The sequence below is a fragment of the Rhinatrema bivittatum genome, chromosome 11, assembly GCF_901001135.1.
Source record: "Rhinatrema bivittatum chromosome 11, aRhiBiv1.1, whole genome shotgun sequence".
NCBI lineage: Eukaryota > Metazoa > Chordata > Amphibia > Gymnophiona > Rhinatrematidae > Rhinatrema > Rhinatrema bivittatum.
The window spans coordinates 29568026-29591170 of record NC_042625.1 but is presented as its reverse complement, the minus strand read 5'-3'; the positions used below and the strand labels follow the sequence as shown (position 1 = coordinate 29591170).

At 49.4% G+C, this 23145-nt stretch overlaps 1 protein-coding gene across 1 annotated transcript in view; it reads right to left on the bottom strand.

The window, feature by feature from the left end:
* Positions 1–23145, bottom strand: part of LOC115100985 (acetyl-CoA carboxylase 2-like) — a 982255-nt gene that overhangs the window by 924821 nt on the left and 34289 nt on the right. The window contains 2 exon segments of the mRNA XM_029620121.1: positions 17281–17390; positions 18360–18498. Coding sequence (XP_029475981.1) covers positions 17281–17390; positions 18360–18498 — 249 coding nt within the window.

The window sequence follows — 23145 nt, the reverse complement described above, 5'->3', positions numbered from 1 at the left end:
AGCAGAGAGCTATGCTGGATGTGTGTGAAGTGTCAAACTTCCTCCCCTGCCATTGAAGCAGAGAGCTATGCTGGATGTGTGTGAAGTGTCAAACTTCCTCCCCTGCTGTTGAAGCAGAGAGTTATGCTGGATTTGCATTGAAAGTGAAGTATCAGGTATTTTTTTGGTTTGGGGTAGTAACCGCCTAACAAGCAAGCTACTCCCCTGCTTTTATGTGGTTGCAAATCCTTTTTTCCACATTTCCTCTTGCTGTTGAAGCATAGAGCAACGTTGGAGTTGTATTATTGAATAAGGATATTCATCTCCAGGTAGTAGCCATCATTCCCTCAAGCCACCCCCATGCCTCTTCTCTTCATTCACATCCTCTAGACTTTATGGATCCACAGTATTTATCCCATGCCCCTTTGAAATCCTTCACAGTTTTGGTCTTCACCACTCCCTCCGGAAGGGCGTTCCAGGCATCCACCACCCTTCTCCGAGAAGAAATACTTCCTGACATTGGTTCTGAGTCTTCCTCCCTGGAGTTTTAAATCGTGACCCCTGGTTCTGCTGATTTTTTTGCAACAGAAAAGGTTTGTCGTTGTCTTTGGATCATTAAAACACAGTACTCCAGGTGAGGCCTCACCAAGGACCTGTACAAGGGGATAATCACTTCCCTTTTCTTACTCGATATTCCTCTCTCTATGCAGCCCAGCATTCCTCTGGCTTTAGCTATCGCCTTGTCACATTGTTTTGCCGACTTCAGATCATTAGACACTATCACCCCAAGGTCTCTCTCCTGCCTCGTGCACATCAGCCCTTCTCCCCCCATCGAATACAGTTAACCCTTGGTCACGGATGTTCTCAGGACTCTGTATCTGCAATGGATTTTAATAAGACCCTCCTCCTGATAGGCTTAGTAAGTTTAACTAAGTTAAACCTTTACTTAGCTGGACACAAGAATATTTAATGCTCCCTGGCTCCACCCTGTGCACTGGCCACAATGGTTCTCCTGCTTCTCTAGGTTTACCTCCCCCAAGTTCTGAGACAGCCACACCCAATCCAGATAGTACAGGTCACTTCTAGAAGTTTGTCCTTTAAAAATTTTTACAAAAAACAGTCTTTATGCCCCAATATTAATATTTAAACAAATTATTAGTGCCAGCTAACTACAAATGAGAAATAGATTTTATCAGATTAAAAGCTGGAGTGGTTTTTTTTTTGTTTTAAATCTTAACTCTATAGCAGAGCAGCCAAACAGCAAATTTGTTTTTTAAATCTTAACTCTACAGCAGATGATCTGTATTTTAGCACAATTTATATAAAAAATATGTTTAGATCCTACTCTAAACCCTAATGAGAAAAAGATAACCGACTGAATAAATAACTCAGACAAAAAGAATATATTTTGATTGTTTATTCAGCTACAAGATTTAACAATAAGTATCCTTGTGTGAAAAAGTATATGAGCCCTTCATTCAATAACTGAAGGCACCTCCTTGAGCAGCAATAACATCAGCTAAATGTTTTCTGTAACTGCTGATCAGTCTCTCACATTGCTCTTGAGAAATTTTACCAGATTCTTCTATAAAGATCTCTTTCAATTCTAGAGATTTGAGGGTTTCTTTGCATGAATAGCTCACATCAGGTCTTGCTGCAATATTTCAATAAAGTGGGAGCACTGAGAGGAAAGGATTACCTTGCTTCTGGCTGAAAGGAATCAGTAAGTTTTGCTTGGGAAACTTTTTTTTTTCAAGTATTGGGGAGAAGTAAACCATTGGGGTATATTATTTAGTGTGTTTGTGCTTTTAATAGTCAGTAAAAGAAAATTATTCCTTACCTGCTAATTTTCGTTCCTGTAGTACCATGGATCAGTCCAGACGGTGGGTTATGTCCCCCGTCCAGCAGATGGAGTCAGAACAGAGCTCGAGAGTGCCACCTCATATACTAGTGCACCCTCTGCTGGAGCTCAGTATCGCGAATAGCAAAGCCCAAAAGAGCAGAAAACAATTTGGATCAAGTACCTTGAAACGAAGAAAAACAAACATCAACAACTATAACATGGAAGACCTGCAAAAAACAGGTCGGAACAGCCAACTTGTGAGGAGCTGTGGACTCCGAAAGGCAACAAGTGAAACAGAGAATAGAAACAGAAGACAGGCTCACAGACAAGTCCGAGCAGGAGCGCACAATCCCAGAGTGGTGGGCGTCTGGACTGATCCATGGTACTACAGGAACAAAAATTAGCAGGTAAGGAATAATTTTCTTTTCCCTGTACGTACCAGGATCAGTCCAGACGGTGGGATGTACCCAAGCTTCCCTAAACCGGGTGGGCCCCTGAGAGCCCTGCTCGGAGAACCTGATCGCCAAAGTGACCAGGGGCCGAAGGCGCCAGGTATAACCGATAATGCCTGGCGAACGTGTGCAGCGACTTCCATGTCGCCGCCTGGCAGATTTCCTGCGGGGAGACGGAACGAGACTCCGCCCAAGATGCTGCTTGCGAGCGAGTAGAATGAGCTCTGACGCCCCTAGGTGGATCCCGACCGGCCCCGATATAAGACGCCGAGATGGCATCCTTGATCCAGTGGGCAATGGTCGTCTTCGATGCGGAGGAGCCCTTCTTAGGTCCCGACCAGAGCACAAAAAGATGATCGGAAACCCGGAAGTCATTGGTAGCCTCTAGGTAGTGGAGGAGCACCCGCTTAATGTCCAAGTGCCGAAGAGACCTCGAATCCTCTGGAGAGAACGCCGGGAGTTCCACCGTCTGGTTCAAGTGGAAGGAAGAAACCACCTTCGGAAGAAAAGATGGTACTGTACGAAGAGAGATTCCCCCTTCCGAAATGCGAAGATAAGGCTCCCTGCAGGATAGGGCCTGCAGCTCCGATATGCGCTGGGCAGAACATATCGCCACGAGGAACACCGTCTTCATCGTGAGATCCTTAAGAGAAGCCCCTTGGAGAGGTTCAAAGGGCGCGCCTGACAGGGCTCGGAGAACCAGGTTAAGGCTCCACGACGGACAGGGATCCCGGACCGGCGGCCGTAGATGCTTAACCCCCTTCAGGAAGCGAGCTATGTCCGGTTGGAGAGGCAGAGAGACCGATGACTGTACCAGAACATTTAGGGCAGCTACCTGTACTCGGAGGGAACTGTATGTGAGTCCCTTATCCAGCCCGTCCTGCAGAAACTGAAGGATCAGAGGTACCGTTGCTGCCGTGGGTCGGGCCCCATGATCGGCACACCAGCACTCGAAGACCTTCCATACTCACTGTAGGCAACGGAAGTAGAAGGCTTGCGAGCCCTAAGCATTGTGGAAATCACCGCCTCCGGATAGCCTCTGCGGCGGAGGCGGCGCCGTTCAAAAGCCAGGCCGCAAGACAAAAGAGTGCGGCCTGATCGAAAAATACCGGTCCCTGGTGCAGGAGCCGGGGAAGGTGACCCAGACGTATCAGTCCGTCCACCGCCATGTGCAGCAAGTCCGCAAACCAGGGACGACGCGGCCACTCCGGAGCCACGAGGATCACTGGGCCGCAGTGGTTCTCTATCCTGCGAAGTATCTTGCCCACTAGGGGCCAGGGGGGAAAAACATATAGCAGTTGATCTGTCGGCCACGGTAGAACTAGAGCATCCACCCCCTCTGCGCCGTGCTCCCGCCTGCGACTGAAGAAGCGCGGGGACTGGCGTTGAGGGCGGTCGCCATCAAGTCCAGTCGTGGAATTCCCCAGCGTTGAACCAGTAGTTGCATCGCTTCGTCGGAGAGCGACCATTCGCCGGGGTCCAACCGCTGTCGACTCAGGTAATCTGCTTGAATGTTGTCTACGCCGGCGATGTGGGAGGCCGCGAGACGGACGAGATGAAGTTCCGCCCATGCCATCAGGAGCGTGGTTTCGGCAGAAACGTGCTTGCTCCTCGTCCCGCCTTGACGATTGATGTAAGCCACGGTGGTCGCATTGTCCGAAAGAATCCGTACTGCTCGGTTCCGAACCAGAGAGAGGAAATGTTGGAGCGCGAGGCGTACTGCCCTGGTCTCCAGACGATTGATCGGCCTCCTTGCCTCCTCCGGGGACCACGCCCCCTGTGTGGCGCTTCGTTTGCAGACGGCGCCCCAACCCACGAGACTGGCGTCGGTGGTCACCACCACCCAAGTGGGGACCTCGAGAGAGACGCCGCGGGCTAGGTGAGCCGGGACCAGCCACCACTGCAGACTGTCCCGAGCCGACTGAGGAAGGGGCAGGATCACCTGATACTCCTGGGACACCGGTTTCCAACGGGAAAGAAGAGATGCCTGCAGAGGGCGCAGGTGTGCAAATGCCCAGGGAACCATATCGATAGTGGAGGCCATCACCCCCAGAAGCTGCAGATAATTCCAAGCGGTGGGCTCCGACAAGGCAGAGAACTGACGTATGTGTTCCCGCAAGGAGAGGGCCTTGTCCGACCGTAGAAACACCATGCCCTGCTGAGTGTCGAAGGTTGCTCCCAGGAAATCCAAGCGTTGAGATGGTAGAAGGGAACTCTTGGATAGGTTCACAACCCAGCCCAGGGAGCGAAGCATCTCTAAAACCCTGGCCACTGAGGCCTGGCCCTGGGAGAAGGACTTTGCCCGCACTAGCCAATCGTCCAGGTAGGGGTGGACTAGGATAACCTCCTTTCGAAGGGCCGCTGCCACCACCACCATGATCTTGGTGAAAGTCCGAGGAGCAGTCGCAAGTCCGAAAGGCAGGGCCCGGAACTGAAAATGCTGACCGAGAATCTTGAAGCGGAGGTAACGTCGGTGAGCCGGGAGTATGGGTATGTGTAGATACGCCTCCGTCAGGTCCAGAGAAGCCAGGAATTCCCCCTGGTGCACTGCGGCAATCACTGACCGCAGCGTCTCCATGCGGAACCTGCTGACCCGCAGGAATCGGTTTACCTCCTTTAAATCCAGGATGGGCCGAAAAGAACCGTCCTTTTTGGGAACTACGAAGTAGATGGAATAATGCCCCGAGCCCACCTCGGCGAAGGGAACGGGAGCAATAGCCTCTATGTCCTGTAGTCGGTCCAGTGTTTGTTGAACCGCCAGTCTCTTGAGATCGGAACCGCAGGGAGAAAAGAGGAACCTGTCCCTTGGCGGATGGACAAACTCCAAGGCGTAGCCGTGTTTTATTGTGTCCAGTACCCACTGGTCTGAAGTAATATTTACCCACTCCTCGAAGAATTTTGTGAGGCGGCCACCGATAGTTGGACTGGAGGAGTGGGTCGGTCTGGCATCATTGAGAGGATTTGGTGGGGGGGTTCCCCTGACCTGAACCCTCTCTCGCGGGCCGCCGCCCACAAAAGGAACGCGACCCCGGCTGTGATCTACTGGGGGCTGTACGGGGGCCAGGCTGTCGGTACGACCTGTAGCGCCGCTGTGCCCTGGCCCTGGTTCTGGTAGAGGCAAAAGCCCGGTAAGGACGCTGTCTATCTTCGGGCAGACGATGCACCGAGTTTTCCCCCAGCGACTTGATGATTTGGTCCAGATCATCTCCAAAAAGAAACTTCCCTCGAAAGGGAAGGGATCCCAAGCTCGACTTGGAAGAGGCGTCCGCTGACCAATTACGAAGCCACAGCAGCCTACGAGCTGCCACCACAGAAACCATGGACCGAGCCAGTACACGGAAGAGGTCATACAGGGCGTCCGCCCCGTAAGCAATGGCAGATTCCAGGCTGTCAGCTTGAGCGACCTCTTCTGGAGGTAACTGCTGCGACGTGAGGAGCTGTTGGACCCAGAGTAAGCTGGCCCGCTGTGTCAAAGAACTACACATGACGGCACGCATCCCTAAGGCCGAGACTTCAAACACCCGTTTGAGGAACGTTTCTAGCTTGCGGTCCTGCGTGTCCCGTAGGGCCGTCCCGCCCGTGACCGGGATCGTCGTCCTCTTCGTCACCGCTGAAACCGCCGGAGTCCACCTTAGGAACCCGAATGAAATCCAGGAAATCCTCCGGCAGAGGATACAATTTTTCCATGGTGCGGGTGACCTTCAACGACGCCTCAGGGGTGTCCCATTCCCTGGTAAGAAGCTGCAAGAAGGTCTCATGCACTGGAAAAGCTTTCGCCCTAGGCCTGAGGGCGGCCAAACCTGGGTCCCCCTTCTTGGAGGACGTCGCAACAGCCGGGGCCACTGGCGCTGGAGGATCTGGCGGGGGGTCTAGATCTAGCTCTTGAAGGATCTGGTGAATCAGGTCATCAAGCTCCTCCTTCTGGAAGATACGTAGGGCGCACGGGTCGTCGCCATCCGTCAGTCCTTCCGCGTGCGCAGTGTCCTGCGGGTCCGAGGGGTCAAAACCCGTCAGCGAAGCCGTTCCCACTGCCCGTGGCTGAGGTGGCAAAACAATGGTCCCAGGTACCGCACCAGCCAGGTTCTGAGACCCGGAGGGAGAGCCCGAGAGCTTAGGGATCTTGGGAGGGGAAGGTCCTGCTGTAGAACCCCCCGGGCTTACTAAGCCCTGTAAATATGCAGAATGCATTTTTAAGATAAAATCCGGCGAAAAAAACGGCAGACCAGGAGCCTGGCTAGATGAAGGCCCCTCCTGAGGCATACGAACATGCAGACCCTCCTCAGGGATACGGAGCGGGCGAGGGACGTCCCGAACTGCTTCTTCCTCCGCAGGAGCGCTCATCTCGTTGCGATTCCCATCCAAAATGGCCGCCATTCCCGCCATTGGCAGAGAAGTGGCCGGCCCACGCTTCCCGGGCTGAGGGGAGGGGGGCACTGGAAGCGAGCCCGAACCATGCGCGGCGCCTTCTCCCTCCGGGAGGCAACGAGGGCAAACCCCCTCCCTAGAAAATCGAGACCCCGGCTCGCTGCAGGTCTCGCATTTGGAAAAACGCGGCATTGCCACGCCGGTGAGGGAAAATGCCACGGGGGGGGGGCCAAAGGTGAGTCGCACTGCGGGGGGGCCCAAAAGGCCTTCGCAACCCGCCCAAAAGGTCCCAAAACGCCGGCGGGAAGATCCCCTACCGGCGCACCCAGGCCCGAGGAAAAATTTGCCGGGCCGCGGGACCGTCGGCCATCACGTGTAGAGACCGGCACCACCGGCGTACACAGGGCACCGCTATGCAAAGGCAAACTAGCTGCAAAATAAAACCACACAAAATAAATACACTTACCCCCGAAGCCAGGAAAGTGAAACGGCAAGAGAAGGCAGAACAGAGTGAAGCACGCCTCCTCAAAAATTAAACTGACAAACCTTTTTTTTTTTTTTTAAACTAACTTGATCCAAACAGCTACAGTAGAAATGACAGGGAAGAACTCAAGAAGAAGGAAGAAAGAAACAAATCGAAATCCTGTCACTCTGGGGAAGCACTGATTTCCCCAACTCTCATCTGCTGGAGTCAGAAAGATACTGGGCTCCAGCAGAGGGTGCACTAGTATATGAGGTGGCACTCTCAAGCTCTGTTCTGACTCCATCTGCTGGACGGGGGACATAACCCACCGTCTGGGCTGATCCTGGTACGTACAGGGAAGGAGCTAAACAACAGAAGTTAGTGTGTTTATTTTTAAATAGTCTGTCAGTAAGGCAGCTAATAAGCAGAACATAAGAACATAAGAAGTTAGTGTGTTTGTATTTCCCAACCCACCCACCCCTAGTTCATCCTTTAATTTATAGGCAGGTGCCACTTTCACACCAAAAAAAAAAAATCAGCCTTTTAACTTTACTTTAAGAATTCCCCACACCTTACTGAGAGTTTGATCATTCCCCTTGTAGGCCACTACCAGACATATAGTAAATACACTAATACATTTAAAGGACGCTAATCAGACACATTCCTATTCCCATTGCAACCTAAAACATAACTAAGAACTGAATAAATATGGGATGAATGCAGTAGTCCAGCAGCAAGAGGGGGGCCTCCCAGTCTTTTGCATTGAGTGTCACATGTATGATTTTTTACCCACCGGTGAGAAGTTGTACATGTGCATCCGATGCAAAGAGCTCCTGTCTCTAAAAGAACGAGTCCAATCTCTGGAGGCTACAGTAACAGACCTGGAGGAGCTGAGGCAGACAGAGAGGTATATAGATGAGCCCTTCAGGGACATAGTAACCAAGTCCCAACTTCAGACTGGCAACCCTGGTGCTGCCTTGGAGAAAGAAGGTCTCATGATCAGAGAACATCAACCTGGTGCAGCAGGAAAGGATCCTGGACCTGCTCTCCAGGTGGTGCATTGTCCTTTCTCACCAAGGATCTGTCTCCCAGGGCTACTGCCCAGGAGGGAATGATTAGGTCGGCCGTCATAGTCGGTGATTCGATTATTAGGAATGTAAATAGCCAGGCGGGTGGTGGGTGTGAGGATTGCCTGGTAACATGCCCACCTGGTGCGAAGGTGGAGAACCTCATGAGTCACCTAAACAGGATTTTAGACAGTGCTGGGGAGGAGCCAGCTGTCGTGGTACATGTGGGTACCAATGACAAAGGAAAATGTGGGAGGGATGTTCTGGAAGCCAAATTTAGGTAGTTAGGTAGAAAGCTGAAATTAACCTCCAGGGTAGCATTCTCTGAAATGCTCCCTGTACCCCGTGCAGGTCCCCAGAGGCAGGCAGAGCTCGAGTCGCAATGTGTGAATGAGACGATGGTGCAAGGAAGATGGATTCATTTTGTAAGGAACTGGGGAACCTTTTGGGAAAGGGGGGAGTCTTTTCTAAAGGTATGGGCTCCACCTTAACCAGGGTGGAACCAGACTGCTGGCGCTAACCTTTAAAAAAGAGATAGAGCAGCTTTTAAACTAAAACAAAGGGGAAAGCCGATAGTCGCTCAGCAGCGCATGGTTCGGAGGGAGGTATCTTCAAAGGATACTAATGATGCATTAGAATTAGGGCATCCTAACAGTGAGGTTTCAATAATAAGACAAGTAGTCCAACTGCCTGTAATTAAAAACTCACAAGCTAAAAAATGGAGAGATTACTTACCTGATAATCTCGTTTTCCTTAGTGTATGCAGATGGACTCAGAACAAATGGGTATAGTGTGCTCGTGCTAGCAGCTGGAGACGGATCGGACGTCAGCACATATACCCCCGCAGGAAGTGCAGCAACTCAGTAATCTTCCTTGCAAAAGCTTTATGTGTGACTGACCGATCGATTAAATGTACATGATTAACCTGACCGATTGATAGTAGCTGGAGACCGCCAGTGTTCTCAACCGGAAGGCGTCGACACCCGGCAGGGTGGATGCCCTATATAAGGAAACATGGCTTACCGTGAGTCAGTGAATCCCCATGTATACCGGCAGCTGGGCGGGATGCTGAGTCCATCTGCATACACTAAGGAAAACGAGATTATCAGGTAAGTAATCTCTCCATTTCCTAGCGTGTAGCAGATGGACTCAGAACAAATGGGATGTACAAAAGCTACTCCCGGACTCGGTGGGAGGCTGCCCGAGGTCCGTTTAGGATTGCCCTCGCAAATGCTGTGTCCTCCCTGGCCTGGACATCCAGACGGTAGAATCTGGAGAAGGTATGGAGGGAGGACCACGTTGCCGCTTTACATATCTCTGCCGGCGACAGCATCCTAGTTTCTGCCCAGGAGGCCGCCTGTGCTCTGGTAGAGTGAGCCTTGACCCGTAGAGGTGGTGGTTTTCCCGCTTCTACATAGGCCGCCTTGATAACTTCTTTGATCCAGCGGGTGATGGTTGCCCGTTAGGCCGCTTCCCCTTGCTTCTTCCCGCTGTGAAGGACGAACAGGTGGTCCGTCTTTCGTACTGCTTCTGTCATTTCCAGGTATCTGGGCAGTAATCTGCCGATGTCGAGATGGTGCAATATTCGACCTTCTTCAGACTTCTTCAAACCTTCCGTGGTTGGCAAGGATATGGTTTGGTTGAGGTGGAAGTGTGAGACTACTTTGGGTAAGAAGGAAGGAATCGTGCGAAGATGGATAGCCTCCGGGGTGATCCTGAGAAAGGGATCACGGCAGGACAGTGCTTGTAGCTCTGAGATACGGCGTGCTGAGCATACAGCCAACAAGAATACCATCTTCAAGGTTAACAAACGGAGGGACAGGCCTCAAAGGGGTCTGAAGGCGGGTCCCGCCAGAAACTCCAAAACTAGGTTGAGGTTCCACAGGGGCACTGGCCACTTCAGTGGCGGACGAATGTGCTTGACTCCTTTCAGGAAGCGAGAAACATCTGGGTGCTTGGCAATAGTCTTGCCATCCCTCCTGGGCCCGTAGCAAGACAGCGCAGCCACCTGAACCTTGATGGAGCTGAGGGAGAGACCCTTCTGAAGCCCATCCTGCAGGAAATCTAAAACAATCGGAATTGTGGTCGCATGTGGGTTGGTGCCATGAGTGTCGCACCATGCTTCAAATACTCTCCAGATCCTTACGTAGGTGAGGGATGTGGAAAACTTGCGAGCTCGGAGGAGTGTATCTATCACGGGCTCCGAATAGCCTCTTTTCTTCAGCCTAGCCCTCTCAATGGCCAGACCGTAAGAGAGAATTGAGCTGGATCCTCGTGGAGGATGGGACCTTGTCACAGCAGGTCCCTGTGTGGAGGCACGGGTAGTGGATTCCCTGCCAGCAGTCTTCTCATGTCTGCGTACCAGGGTCTTCTTGGCCAGTCCGGGGCCACTAGAAGAACTAGGCCTCTGTGCCGCTGAATCTTTTGGATGATGGAGCCAAGCAGAGGCCACGGAGGAAAGGCGTATAGCAGAGTCCCTGGAGGCCATGGCTGAACCAGGGCGTCGATTCCATGTGAGAACGGATCGCGCTTGCGGCTGAAGTATCTGGGTACTTGAGCATTGGACTTGTCCGCTAGTAAGTCCATGTCCGGAATTCCCCAGTGATCTACAATCATCTGGAAGGCTGTGGGTGACAGCTGCCACTCTCCCGGATCTAGGCTTTCTCTGCTGAGGAAGTCTGCCGCGGTGTTGTCCTTCCCGGCAATGTGGACGGCAGAGATATCCTGGAGAGTCGCCTCTGCCCAAGCCATCAGCGGGGCTATCTCCAGAGATACCTGTTGGCTTCTGGTTCCGCCCTGACAGTTGATGTATGCCACCGTGGTGGCGTTGTCGGACATCACTCTGACTGCTCTGTTCTTCAGTCTGTGAGCAAATCGTAGGCATGCCAATCGGACTGCCCGGGCCTCTAGGCGGTTGATGTTCCACGCTGACTCTTCTCTGTTCCACCGCCCTTGTGCGGTGAGTTCTTCGCAGTGTGCTCCCCAGCCGCTCAGGCTGGCATCTGCGGTGAGCAGAGTCCACGTGGGGGAGGACATCTTCGACCCCCTGCTCATGTGGTTGGGCTGCAACCACCACCGTAGCTGAGTCCGTACTCTGGCTGGTAGAGGTAGATGCATGGAGTAATTCCGGAAGCGGGGGCTCCATCGAGAGAGCAGGGAGCGTTGTAGAGGTCTCATATGGGCCCTTGCCCAGGGTACCACTTCCAGGGTGGATGCCATGAGGCCAAGCACCTGCAGATAATCCCAAGCTATGGGCCGACTGGCTCCCATCAAGTACCAGAGACGCGTCTGAAGTTTTAACCTTCTCTTGGTAGTGAGACTGACTGTGTCTGCCTGGGTGTCGAACTGGACTCCCAGGTATTCCAGTGACTGGGAAGGCTGTAGGCAACTCTTGCTGAGGTTGACTACCCAGCTCAAACTTTCCAGAAGGGCGATCACTCTGTCGGTTGCCCGATGGCTCTCTTCTCGTGATTTCGCCCTGATCAGCCAATCGTCTAGGTAGGGATGGACAAGGATTCCTTCCCGTCTGAGTGCCGCTGCTACCACTACGACCACCTTGGTGAAGGTCCGCGGTGACGTGGCTAACCCGAAGGGCAGAGCCCGGAATTGGAAGTGGCGTCCCAGAACCTTGAAGCGGAGGTAGCGCTGATGATCCTGATGGATCGGGATATGCAGGTAGGCTTCTGACAAGTCTAAGGCCGTGAGGAATTCTCCTGGCTGTACTGTGGTCTTGACTGAGCGCAGAGTTTCCATGCGAAACCTCGGGACCCTTAAGTATCGATTGACTGACTTGAGGTCCAGTACGGGCCGAAAGGTGCCCCCTTTCTTGGGTACCATGAAATAAATAGAATAGTGTCCAGAATTCACTTCCCATGCAGGTACTGGGATGATGGCTTTCAAAGACAGGAGCCTCGCCAGGGTAGCTTCCAATGCCGCCTTCTTGTGTATGGGACATGAAGATTCCACAAACCTGTCCGGAGGGAGATGATGAAAGTCCAGATAATACCCCTCTCGGATGATGGCGAGGACCCACTGGTCCGACGTAATCTCGACCCATCTGGCGTAGAAGAGGGTTAACCTGCCCCCTATGGCTCCGTCCCCCAGATGAATCGGCGGATTCTCATTGGGAGGCGCGGCCGGGACCGGAACCCGGGCCGGCTCCCCTCTTGCACTGCTTGGTCCAAAAGGACTGACTCCTGGCCTGAGGATGAGGTGCCTGGTAGCGGCTCCTATAGGGAGTGAAGCGCTGGGAGCTTCTACCCCTGGAGGGCCTTGGAAAGGCGCGCTGGTTCCTTCTGAACCGATCTTCCGGCAGTCGAGGTATTGGAGAGGCGCCCCATGTGCTGGCTAGTCTACCAAGGTCGCTGCCAAACAGGAAAGAGCCCTTAAAGGGCATTCTGGTGAGGCGTGTCTTCGAAGGAGCATCGGCTGACCATTTCCAGATCCAGAGCTGCCTCCTGGCGGCTACGGAGGATGAGATCCCCTTAGCTGTTGTCCGGACTAGGTCAGAAGCAGCAACCATGAGGAACGAGAGAGCTGACTCCATGTCTGCTGCTGGAGCATTGTTCCTGACCTGTGACAAACAGGAACGCGTCACCACTGTGCAGCAGGTTGCGATCCGCAAAGATAGAGCTGCCACCTCAAAGGTCTGTTTCAGAATGGCGTCCAATCGCCGGTCATGAGGCTCCTTGAGGGCCGCCCCCCCTTCAACTGGAATGGTAGTGCGCTTAACCACAGCGCTAATCAAGGCATCCACCTGAGGGCACGCCAGCAGTTCCTGAATAGCCGGTACCAGGGGGTACATACCTGTCAGGGCCCGACCCCCTTTGAATGAGGCCGCTGGAGCAGCCTATTCCAAATCTATCAGTTGTTGTGCGGCTTGCAAGAATGGAAAATGGCGGGCTGTAGGACGAAGACCTACCAGTAGAGGGTTCTGCATAGAGGGTACTATAGCGCTGGGACCTGTAATATCCAACTCCTCCAGACATTGAGATACCAGGTCGGAGAGATCCTCTTTAGGGAAGAACCGCTACATGGTTCTGTATGGCTCAATCCCTGAGGGAAGTTCCCCCTCGTCCGGGGGTTCGGACTCGTCCGGTGAAACATCAGGGTCCGTCTGCACCGGACTGTCTGGAAGCGGGAGATCCTGCCCACGATAAGGGTGTGAAGGTCCAGGAACAGGATCCGCTGGAGCCGCAACCGCAGCAGCAACAGCAGCAGCAGGAACAGCAGGACCCGGAAGGGAAGCTGTTTGCATCTGGACAAAAGCATGAATTCCCTTAAAGAGATCCACCCAGGAAATGGAGGCGGTCTCTAATCGCCGGGGTACTAGGTCCCCCGGGATTCCAGGTTGGTCGAGACTGCCCGCTAAATCCGGGGTAGCCCCCGGGGAACTGTCAGCAAACCGTGGCTGCGACTGGTCCTGGCCCGAGGGTCCCACGGCCTCCTCACATTGGGCACAAAGGGAGTCTAGCTCTTCACTGTGCGTGGCTCTAAGCTGGCATGCGGAGCAGAGGCCGAGGGCTTTAATGCCGGAGGCAGGAGGCGCCCCCACTGAAGACGCTGAGGCGTTCTGTTCCATTGAAATATATGCGCTTAATGATATGCGGCAGCAATATGCGTTCAATAGAACAGGCGCTTAATAATATGCGGCAGCAATGTACGCTGAATAGAACAGGCGCACAATAATATGCGGCAGCAATGTACGCTTAACACAACAGGCGCTCAAAACAACAGGCGCTTAATAATATGCGGCAGCAATATACGCTTAACACAACAGGCGCTCAAAATAACAGGTGCTTAATAATATGCGGCAGCAATATACGCTTAACACAACAGGCGCCGAATATAACAGGCGCTTAATACACCAGGCGCTTAATAATATGCGGCAGTAGTATATGCTCAATGATATCCAATATGCTCTCAGCAATATGCGGTTAGCAATACACGCTCAATGGTATTCAATATGCTCTCAGCAATATGCGGTCAGCAATATACGCACAATGGTATGCAATATGCTCTCAGCAATATGCGGTCAGCAATATACGCACAATGATATATATAATATGCGCTTAGTCATAGACAGGCGCCTATCATGGGCGCTCAATACCTGAACAAGGCCAACAAAATGGTGTCCTCCACGGCGTGCCACCTACAGGCCACGCCGCCGATCCTCGTCCCTCGGAGACCAAAAGTAAGAGATGTGCGCCTTACCTGATCCTCGGCGCTTCCTGGCTGTAACCCGGGCAGTCTCCGGCTGCGGGGGGAGAGGGCAAGTACCTTCACCGCCGTGTTTGAGGATATGCACCCGCTGCCTCGTCCACGCCGGGACCGAGGCGCCTCGCTCGCCACGCCCGGGGGCTACGTCCCTGCCGCGATTCGGCCACCGGACCGAGGTCTTAAACCTCCGGGGGATCGCAGAAATCACCCCGGGAAACTCAACTGGGGAGGGACCCCAAGGGTATCACCGCAGGAGTGCGGGGCTCGATGTTGCAGTAGAAATTTAGTAAAAAGAAAGTAGAAAATAGAAAGTAGATTGGAAACACGCTCAGCGAGCGTGCAGGCTCTCCAAAATGCTTTGGAGACGGAAATTACTGAGTTGCTACGCTTCCTGGGGGGGGTATATATACCCGTGCTGACGTCAGATCCGTCTCCAACTGCTAGCACGAGAATACTATACCCATTCGTTCTGAGTCCATCTGGCTACATGCCAGGAAAATAGCCATTGCTATTATTAGCATCAAGTAGCATGGGATAGACTTAGTTTTTGGGTACCATATTTTTCGCTCCATAAGACGCACCTAGGATTCAGAGGGGGGAAATAAAAAAAAAAAAATGGGTGTGCTAAATCGGCTCTGTTCCCAGCCATCTTATGGATCAAATTAGGGGAGTGCATAACATTTTTTTTGTCCCCATTTCGTTTTCGGGTCTGGGGAGGGCCATTTCGGTACACGCCCCAGATAAGAAAACTTTTAGCGTTCTCTTTCTGTGGGATCCCCCCCCAAAATAAACCCCATCCCAACCCTTTAAATTGAATTAACTACAACCCCCCCACCCTCCTGACCCCCCCCCAAGACCTGCCAAAAGTCCCTGGTGGTCCAGCGGGGGTCCAGGAGCGATCTCCTGCACTTGGGCCGTCGGTTGCTAGTAACCAAAATGGCGCCGATGGCCCTTTGCCCTTACTATGTCATAGGGGCTACTGGTGCTATTGGTTGGCCCCTGTGACATAGTATTTATTTATTTTGTTTATTTTTGAGTTTTATATACCGTCATTCAGTAAAGCCATCATAACGGTTTACAAAAGTTCAAAATGCAAGAATAGTAAGGGCAAAGGGCCGTCGGCGCCATTTTGATTACTGGCAGCAGACAGCCCAAGTGCAGGAGATCATTCCCGGGACCCCCGCTGGACCACCAGGGACTTTGGCAGGTCTTGAGGGGGGTCAGGAGGGTGGGGGGTTGTAGTTATTTTTTTAGTTGGGTTTTTTTTATATTCGCTCCATAAGACGCACAGACATTTTCCCCCCACTTTGGTCGGAAAAAAGTACGTCTTATGGAGTGAAAATACTTGCCAATTTCTTAAGGCCTGGATTGGCCACTGTTGGAAACAGGATGCTGGGCTTGATGGACCCTTGATCTGACCTAGTATGGCATGTTCTTATGTTCTTGTGACTTTGACTTGGCCAATCCAACACACAAAATCTCTTCTTCAGCCATTCTATAGTAGATTTACTTAGGGTTTGAGGTTGTTGTCTTGCTGCATTATCCACTTTCAGCACAGCCTCAAGCTCAGGGACAGATGGTCTAACATTCTCCTCTGGAATTTTCAAGCGGAATTAATGGTTCCACCAATGTTGGCAAATTGTCCAGGTACTGATTAAGCAAAATAGTCCCACATCATACCTCCACCACCTTATATTGTAAGGCAGTGTTTGTTTTTTGCCAATTTTTGACTCATTTGTCCAGAGAACATTATTCCAGAAATTCTGTGATCAGCCAGATGCTTTCTGGCGAATCTGAGGCAGGCAGCATTGCTCATTTTATAGAGTAGTGGTTTCTCCCTACCTATCCTCCAATGAACATCAATTCCCATTCATTTTTTTCTTGATTGCTGACACACAAATCCTCACATCAGCTATAGCAGATCTTCAGATGTCACTTTCAAGTTTTTTTGTGACTTCATGGATGATATTAATGTTTGCTGTTCAAGTGATCTTGGCAGGAGGACTAATCCTTGGTAAAGTCACTGTACTCTCCAATGTTTTCCTTTTGAATACTATCTGTTTGACAGTGGATGGATGGAGTCACAAAATATTTAGAGATGGTCTTGTAACCCTGCCCATTCGGATAAGCAACTATTCTTTTTTGTTAAGTCCTCAAATTTCTTTTGATCATGGCATGATTTCCCACTTTTATGGTGAAAACCAACTCAAAATCTTTTAGTCCTTTAAATAGAAAGTACTACAAATTCAGTCATGCAGATTTACTCTGCAGGGTGATCTACTTGTACCCATTATTTAGGCACCTATTTCTAACTGTGCTAAGGAAAGTAAACGTTCACTTAACATTTTACACACCAATTATGAATTACTCTTTGTTCTTCCTCTATACATTATTGTGCCTCAAGAAACACAATTATTTTATACTTTTTAATGGCATAGAAAAAATGACTGGTTTCAATTAAACAAAGGTAAGAACTTGTAATTCTCATTGTTATAATTGGGGGTGAAACCTTTTCTCAATACTCTATAAAGCTTTTGGGTAACTTCTATGAAAATACCAGTGCTATAAAAGTTGTACATTAGCTAAGAAAGCAGAATATTTTTGAAAGTACACCACTAAAATTTCCCACTGTGTAGCAAGTTCGAGCTATTCCAATTTTTTGTTTTTATTGTGCGCTTATTTAACCATACCTGAACAGTAACAAGGCCTTTTTGCTACATTTGCAAGAAAAGAAATCATATGCTCCAAATTAAGGTCCCAGTAAAGGCTGGAATGACTTCCTCTGCTATGCAATAGGCGACCTAACTTATTCCCTGCTACTGCAATTATTTTGCCAGAAGTATTTTTAATATATCCAGAATAAATATAGAATCCTGCAGAGATCACTTTTACCTGCACAGGTCTGCGTTTGGCGATGTCTACTATCAACTCCACATTAGCATAATTGTTATTATTAGGTCCTCCAGGGACAGGCACATAGTGGTCTGCCATTTTGATATATTCTAAATAAAAAAAGGGAAAAAGAGTTGAGGAAACAGTGGAGTGTGAAACCTTCAGGTAGCTTGCTCTAAATGTTGTTATATGATTAAAATTAGTGCATGCATAAGTCATTTGGGTTCCTTGCCCTTATTTTAGTGGCAAATTACATTCTTTATTGACTATTTGCATGTTTATAATGATTCTAATCCCGGTGCACATCTTATGCTTAATTATTGTTTGTGAATTCTCTATATACCCCTCACCTTACTGCCATGCTCCCAGAGCAGCTAATAAGTAACAAGAAATACCATGGCTCAATAGCCAGCATATACTCAGCATTCAGGAACTGCAGAGCCACTTGAGAAAAATCCATCAAGAAATCCTCAAGTGGACCTGAGCAAAATATAAATACTGTCCAACTTCAAGCAGGCGCAAGCTTCTACTGTCAGGTAATACCTGCTGGATCTCACTGCTAATTGGCTGCCAGCAACATATTTTCTAACAGCATCAGAATGGTGCACTGCTTGTACAGTTTTAAGGTCAATGCTTGATTGGGCAGCTGGTTTTTTGTTTTTGTTTTTTTACATGGCAGTATGCGCCTGTTCCTTTGGATCTCCAGTTCAACTGGGTCTTGAGCCTTCATTCGTAACCACCTGTGATTTTGTTCCCCGCAACATACTCACTTGCAAACATAGCTAGTCTACCCAGAGTCCTCGGCCAAGGCCTTAAACCATGGTTCCTTCTGGAATCTTGCAATCATAAGTCCTGATTCCAACCACTGTGTCACCCTTGAACAACAACCAGAACTCCCTCCCCAATGGGAACTATGAATGTTGTCTCTACAACATCCCCAGCCCCAGATGACCCGAAGAGCAGAAGATCCAATCCAGGGATCAAACAGGGGACTGTCCGCATGGCAGTGGAACAGAACTGTCACTGAGCCTTTAGGCCAGTTCAGGCATCTGCCGATTAAGAAAAACAATTGTAGTTACCTGCATTTGCTTTGAGATCCTCTGGAGTGACCATGACGACAAACTTTATTGCCCTTTCGTTTCTGAACATTTCGTAGGACCAGCGGCGGATCGACCGCATACACTTCACGGCTGCTATGCCGTTGTTAGCAATCAAAACCTGAAAGCCAGATAAAGTAAATAGCCACATCAAAGGAGGAGTGAAGTGGAAGACTGGCCTAAGGATTAGAGCAGCAGGCTGATAACTAAGGGCTCAAATCCCGACATTCCTTGTGACCTTAAACAAGTCACTTCACCCTCCATTGCCTCAGCTACAATCAGGGTACAGGAAAAAATCTTCAGTACCTGAATGAAATCTGCCTGAAAAAGCAGAATATAAATAAAATAAATACAAATAAATGAGCCAAAATGTGAAGGGAATCACCTGAATAAAATCTTTCAAAAACAGGCTATGCCTGCCATTCAAGGAAACAATTCATTTGTTGCAAGAGGCCAGGAGGAGGATTTTGGGCAGCAAAAGAGGAGAGAATATAATTTAATTTTCTGAAAGCTACAAAATTATTTTCACTTGATGGTCAAATAAACTTTTAGATTAAATGTGATCCCCGTTAAGTGTCCAGCAGTCAATGTAAAATCAATGACGGCCATAACTACACTAGATGTTAAACTACAAGAGGTAAAGCAGAATTGCTTACCTGTAACAGGTGTTCTCACAGGACAGCAGGTTGTTAGTCCTCACATATGGGTGACATCATCAGGATGGAGCCCAATCATGGAACACTTTTGTCAAAGTTTCTAGAACTTTGACTGGTACTACTGTCATGCCCAGCATACCAACAACCTGCATCCAGTAGGGGTCCCCCTTCAGTCTTGTTTATAGTAAAAAGTACGTGCGAAAAATAAAACAATAAATTGTAAGCAAACCCAACTCCGCCGGGTGGCGGGCGGATTTCTTGAGGACTAACATCCTGCTGTCCTGTGAGAACACTTGTTACAGGTAAGCAACTCTGCTTTCTCACAGGACAAGCAGGATGGTAGCCCTCACATATGGGTGAATAGCGAGCTGAGGATGCCCGAGCAATGTACCAAACCACCCAAAGACATGCAACAGGTTCAACAACAGGGGTGGATTTGGGTAGGAGGGCATCCTGAAAACCCCCAATGGGTCGCTGGAAGGATGTGGGAATTTAAGCTGAGAATAAATTGCGTAGGACAGACTGGCCAAAAATAGAATCTTGCCTGCCAGCCTTGTCTAGGCAATAATGGGCTGTGAAGGTATGGAGAGAACTCCATGTAGCAGCCTTACAGATGTCAGTAAGCAGCACCAAAAGGAGGTGCGCCTCTGAGGTTGCCATGGCCTGTGCTTTTACGCGTTCTTGTAGCAGAAGGCCTGCTTGCTGTTAGCAAAAGGAATACTGTCCGCCAGCCAGGAGGAGAGGGTCTGTTTGCCCACCGGATTACCTCATTTGTTTTTTATCGAAAAACAAATAGTTGAGTGGACTTCCTGTGGGCTGACGTGCGCTCCAAACAAAAGGCTAGGGCATGTTTGCAGTCCAAGGAATGCAGCGGCCTGCTCTCCTGGATGTGAGTGGGGCCTGGGAAAGAAAGTAGGTAATATAATGGATTAACTGAGATTGAAACTCCAATACTACTTTCGGCAAAAAATTTAGGGTGAGTGCAAAGCAACTACATTATCATGCAGAAATTTTGTGTAAGGCGGGTAGGTGACTATGCCTTGTACCCTCACTAACTCTGCGAGCTGACGTTATGGCGAGGAGAAATAGAAGCTTCCATGTGAGATAACGGAAGGTCGCATGAGTGGAGGGCTTAATGGAGGTATCATGAGTTGCCCTAAAACTACGTTAAGGTTCCCAAGCGGGGGCTGGGGGGCGCAGTGGAGGATGTAGGTGGAGTAAGCCTCTCATGAAGCACACTATCAAGGGTTGAGTTGAAATAGAGACACCTTTATGGAAAGCGGCAACCGCACTGACATGTACCCGTATGGAGGAAGTCCGGGTATACCAGACTCTGACAGATGCCAGAGGTAGTCTAGGAACTTCGCAGTGGAACAAGTAAAAGGGTCTATGGCCATGGAAGCGCACCACACGGTAAACCGCTTCCATTTGGAACGATAAGACTTTCTAGTATAAGGCTTTCGTGAAGCTACCAGGACTCGGGATACAGACTCTGAAAGGTTAAGGGGTTGGAGAATCAAACTTTCAACATCCAGACCGTCAATGACAGGGTCAGGAGGTTGGGGTGGCATAGCCACCCGTCGCTCTGTGTTATCTTTAAGGATTGGAAACCATACTTGGTGCAGCCAGTGAGGAGCTATGAGAATCATTGAGCCCTTGTCCTTCTGTAACGTCACGAGAGTTTTGCGAATGAGTGGAAGTAGAGGGTATGCATAGAGGAGAGCGCTGGCCCACAAGAGGGTGCCTCTGTGTTTACAAATGAGGATGTTGGGGAGATACCAGTTCCGGAGATGGTTTTCAGGGGTGATGAGTCAGACGAACTGAACGAAATCACTGTGAACCTGGAAGATGTAGTAGGCCAGATTGACAAACTAAAGAGTAGCAAATCACCTGGACCAGATGGTATGCATCCTAGGGTTCTGAAGGAACTCAAAAATGAAATTTCTGATCTATTAGTTAAAATTTGTAACCTATCATTAAAATCATCCATTGTACCTGAAGACTGGAGGGTGGCCAATGTAACCCCAATATTTAAAAAAGGCTCCAGGGGCGATCCAGGTAACTATAGACCAGTGAGCCTGACTTCAGTGCCGGGAAAAATAGTGGAAACTATTCTCAAGAACAGAATTGTAAAGCATATAGAAAGACATGATTTAATGGAACATAGTCAACATGGATTTACCCAAGGGAAGTCTTGCCTAACAAATCTGCTTCATTTTTTTGAAGGTGTTAATAAACATGTGGATAAAGGTGAAACCGGTAGATGTAGTGTATTTGGATTTTCAGAAGGCGTTTGACAAAGTCCCTCCTGAGAGGCTTCTACGAAAACTAAAAAGTCATGGGATAGGAGGCGATGTCCTTTCGTGGATTACAAGCTGGTTAAAAGACAGGAAACAGAGAGTAGGATTAAATGGTCAATTTTCTCAGTGGAAAAGGGTAAACAGTGGAGTGCCTCAGGGATCTGTACTTGGACCGGTGCTTTTCAATATATATATATAAATGATCTGGAACGGAATACGACGAGTGAGGTTATCAAATTTGCAGATGATACAAAATTATTCAGAGTAGTTAAATCACAAGCAGACTGTGATACATTGCAGGAGGACCTTGCAAGACTTGAAGATTGGGCATCCAAATGGCAGATGAAATTTAATGTGGACAAGTGCAAGGTGTTGCATATAGGGAAAAATAACCCTTGCTGTAGTTACACGATGTTAGGTTCCATATTAGGAGCTACCACCCCAGGAAAAAAAGATCTAGGCATCATAGTGGATAATACTTTAAATCATCAGCTCAGTGTGCTGCAGCAGTCAAAAAAGCAATAGAATGTTAGGAATTATTAGCAAGGGAATGGTTAATAGAACGGAAAATGTCATAATGCCTCTATATCGCTCATGGTGAGACCACACCTTGAATACTGTGTACAATTCTGGTTGCCGCATCTCAAAAAAGATATAGTTGCGATGGAGAAGGTACAGAGAAGGGCAACCAAAATGATAAAGGGGATGGAACAGCTTCCCTATGAGGAAAGGCTGAAGAGATTAGGGCTGTTCAGCTTGGAGAAGAGACGGCTGAGGGGGGATATGATAGAGGTCTTTAAGATCATGAGAGGTCTTGAACGAGTAGATTTGACTCGGTTATTTTCACTTTCGAATAATAGAAGGACTAGGGGGCATTCCATGAAGTTAGCAAGTAGTACATTTAAGACTAATCGGAGAAAATTCTTTTTCACTCAACGCACAATAAAGCTCTGGAATTTGTTGCCAGAGGATGTGGTTAGTACAGTTAGTGTAGCTGGGTTCAAAAAAGGTTTGGATAAGTTCTTGGAGGAGAAGTCCATTAATGGCTATTAATCAATTTTACTTAGGGAATAGCCACTGCTATTAATTGCATCAGTAGCATGGGATCTTCTTAGTGTTTGGGTAATTGCCAGGTTCTTGTGGCCTGGTTTTGGCCTCTGTTGGAAACAGGATGCTGGGCTTGATGGACCCTTGGTCCGACCCAGCATGGCAATTTCTTATGTTCTTAAAGCATCTCTCGGCGGTGACTTGCGGCTGCGATGGAGGGAGCAGAAGTTCTGCACTTTGCGATTGTGGATAGACACAAAGAGGTCTATGTGTGGATAACCCCAGCGTCGAAAGATTGTGTCTGCCACCATGGAGTTGAGAGACCACTAGTGTTGATGAAAGGTCCAACTCAACTTGTCCGCAAGAACATTGTCCACACCTGCCAGATAGATCGCTCTGAGTTACATAGGGTGGGAAAGAGCCCATGCCCATATCTGTGCTGCTTCCTGACACAGTAGGTAAGAGCCCGTTCCCCCTTGTTTGTTGATGTACCACATCGCCACTTGGTTGTTGGTTTGGATCAGGATTGCTTTGTCGGATAGGTAATCCTGAAAAACCTTCAGGGCATATCTGATTGCCCGAAGCTCAGGAAATTTATCTGATGTTTGGATTCCTCCGCAGACCAGGTTCCCTGAGTCTGCAGGGTGTCGACATGTGCACCCTAACCAAGGTTGGAAGCATCCGTCGTTAATGTAATTTGAGGTTCTGAGCCTGAAAGAGAAGGCCTTTTAGGAAATTTGAATGCTGAATGCACCAGGCCAGTGA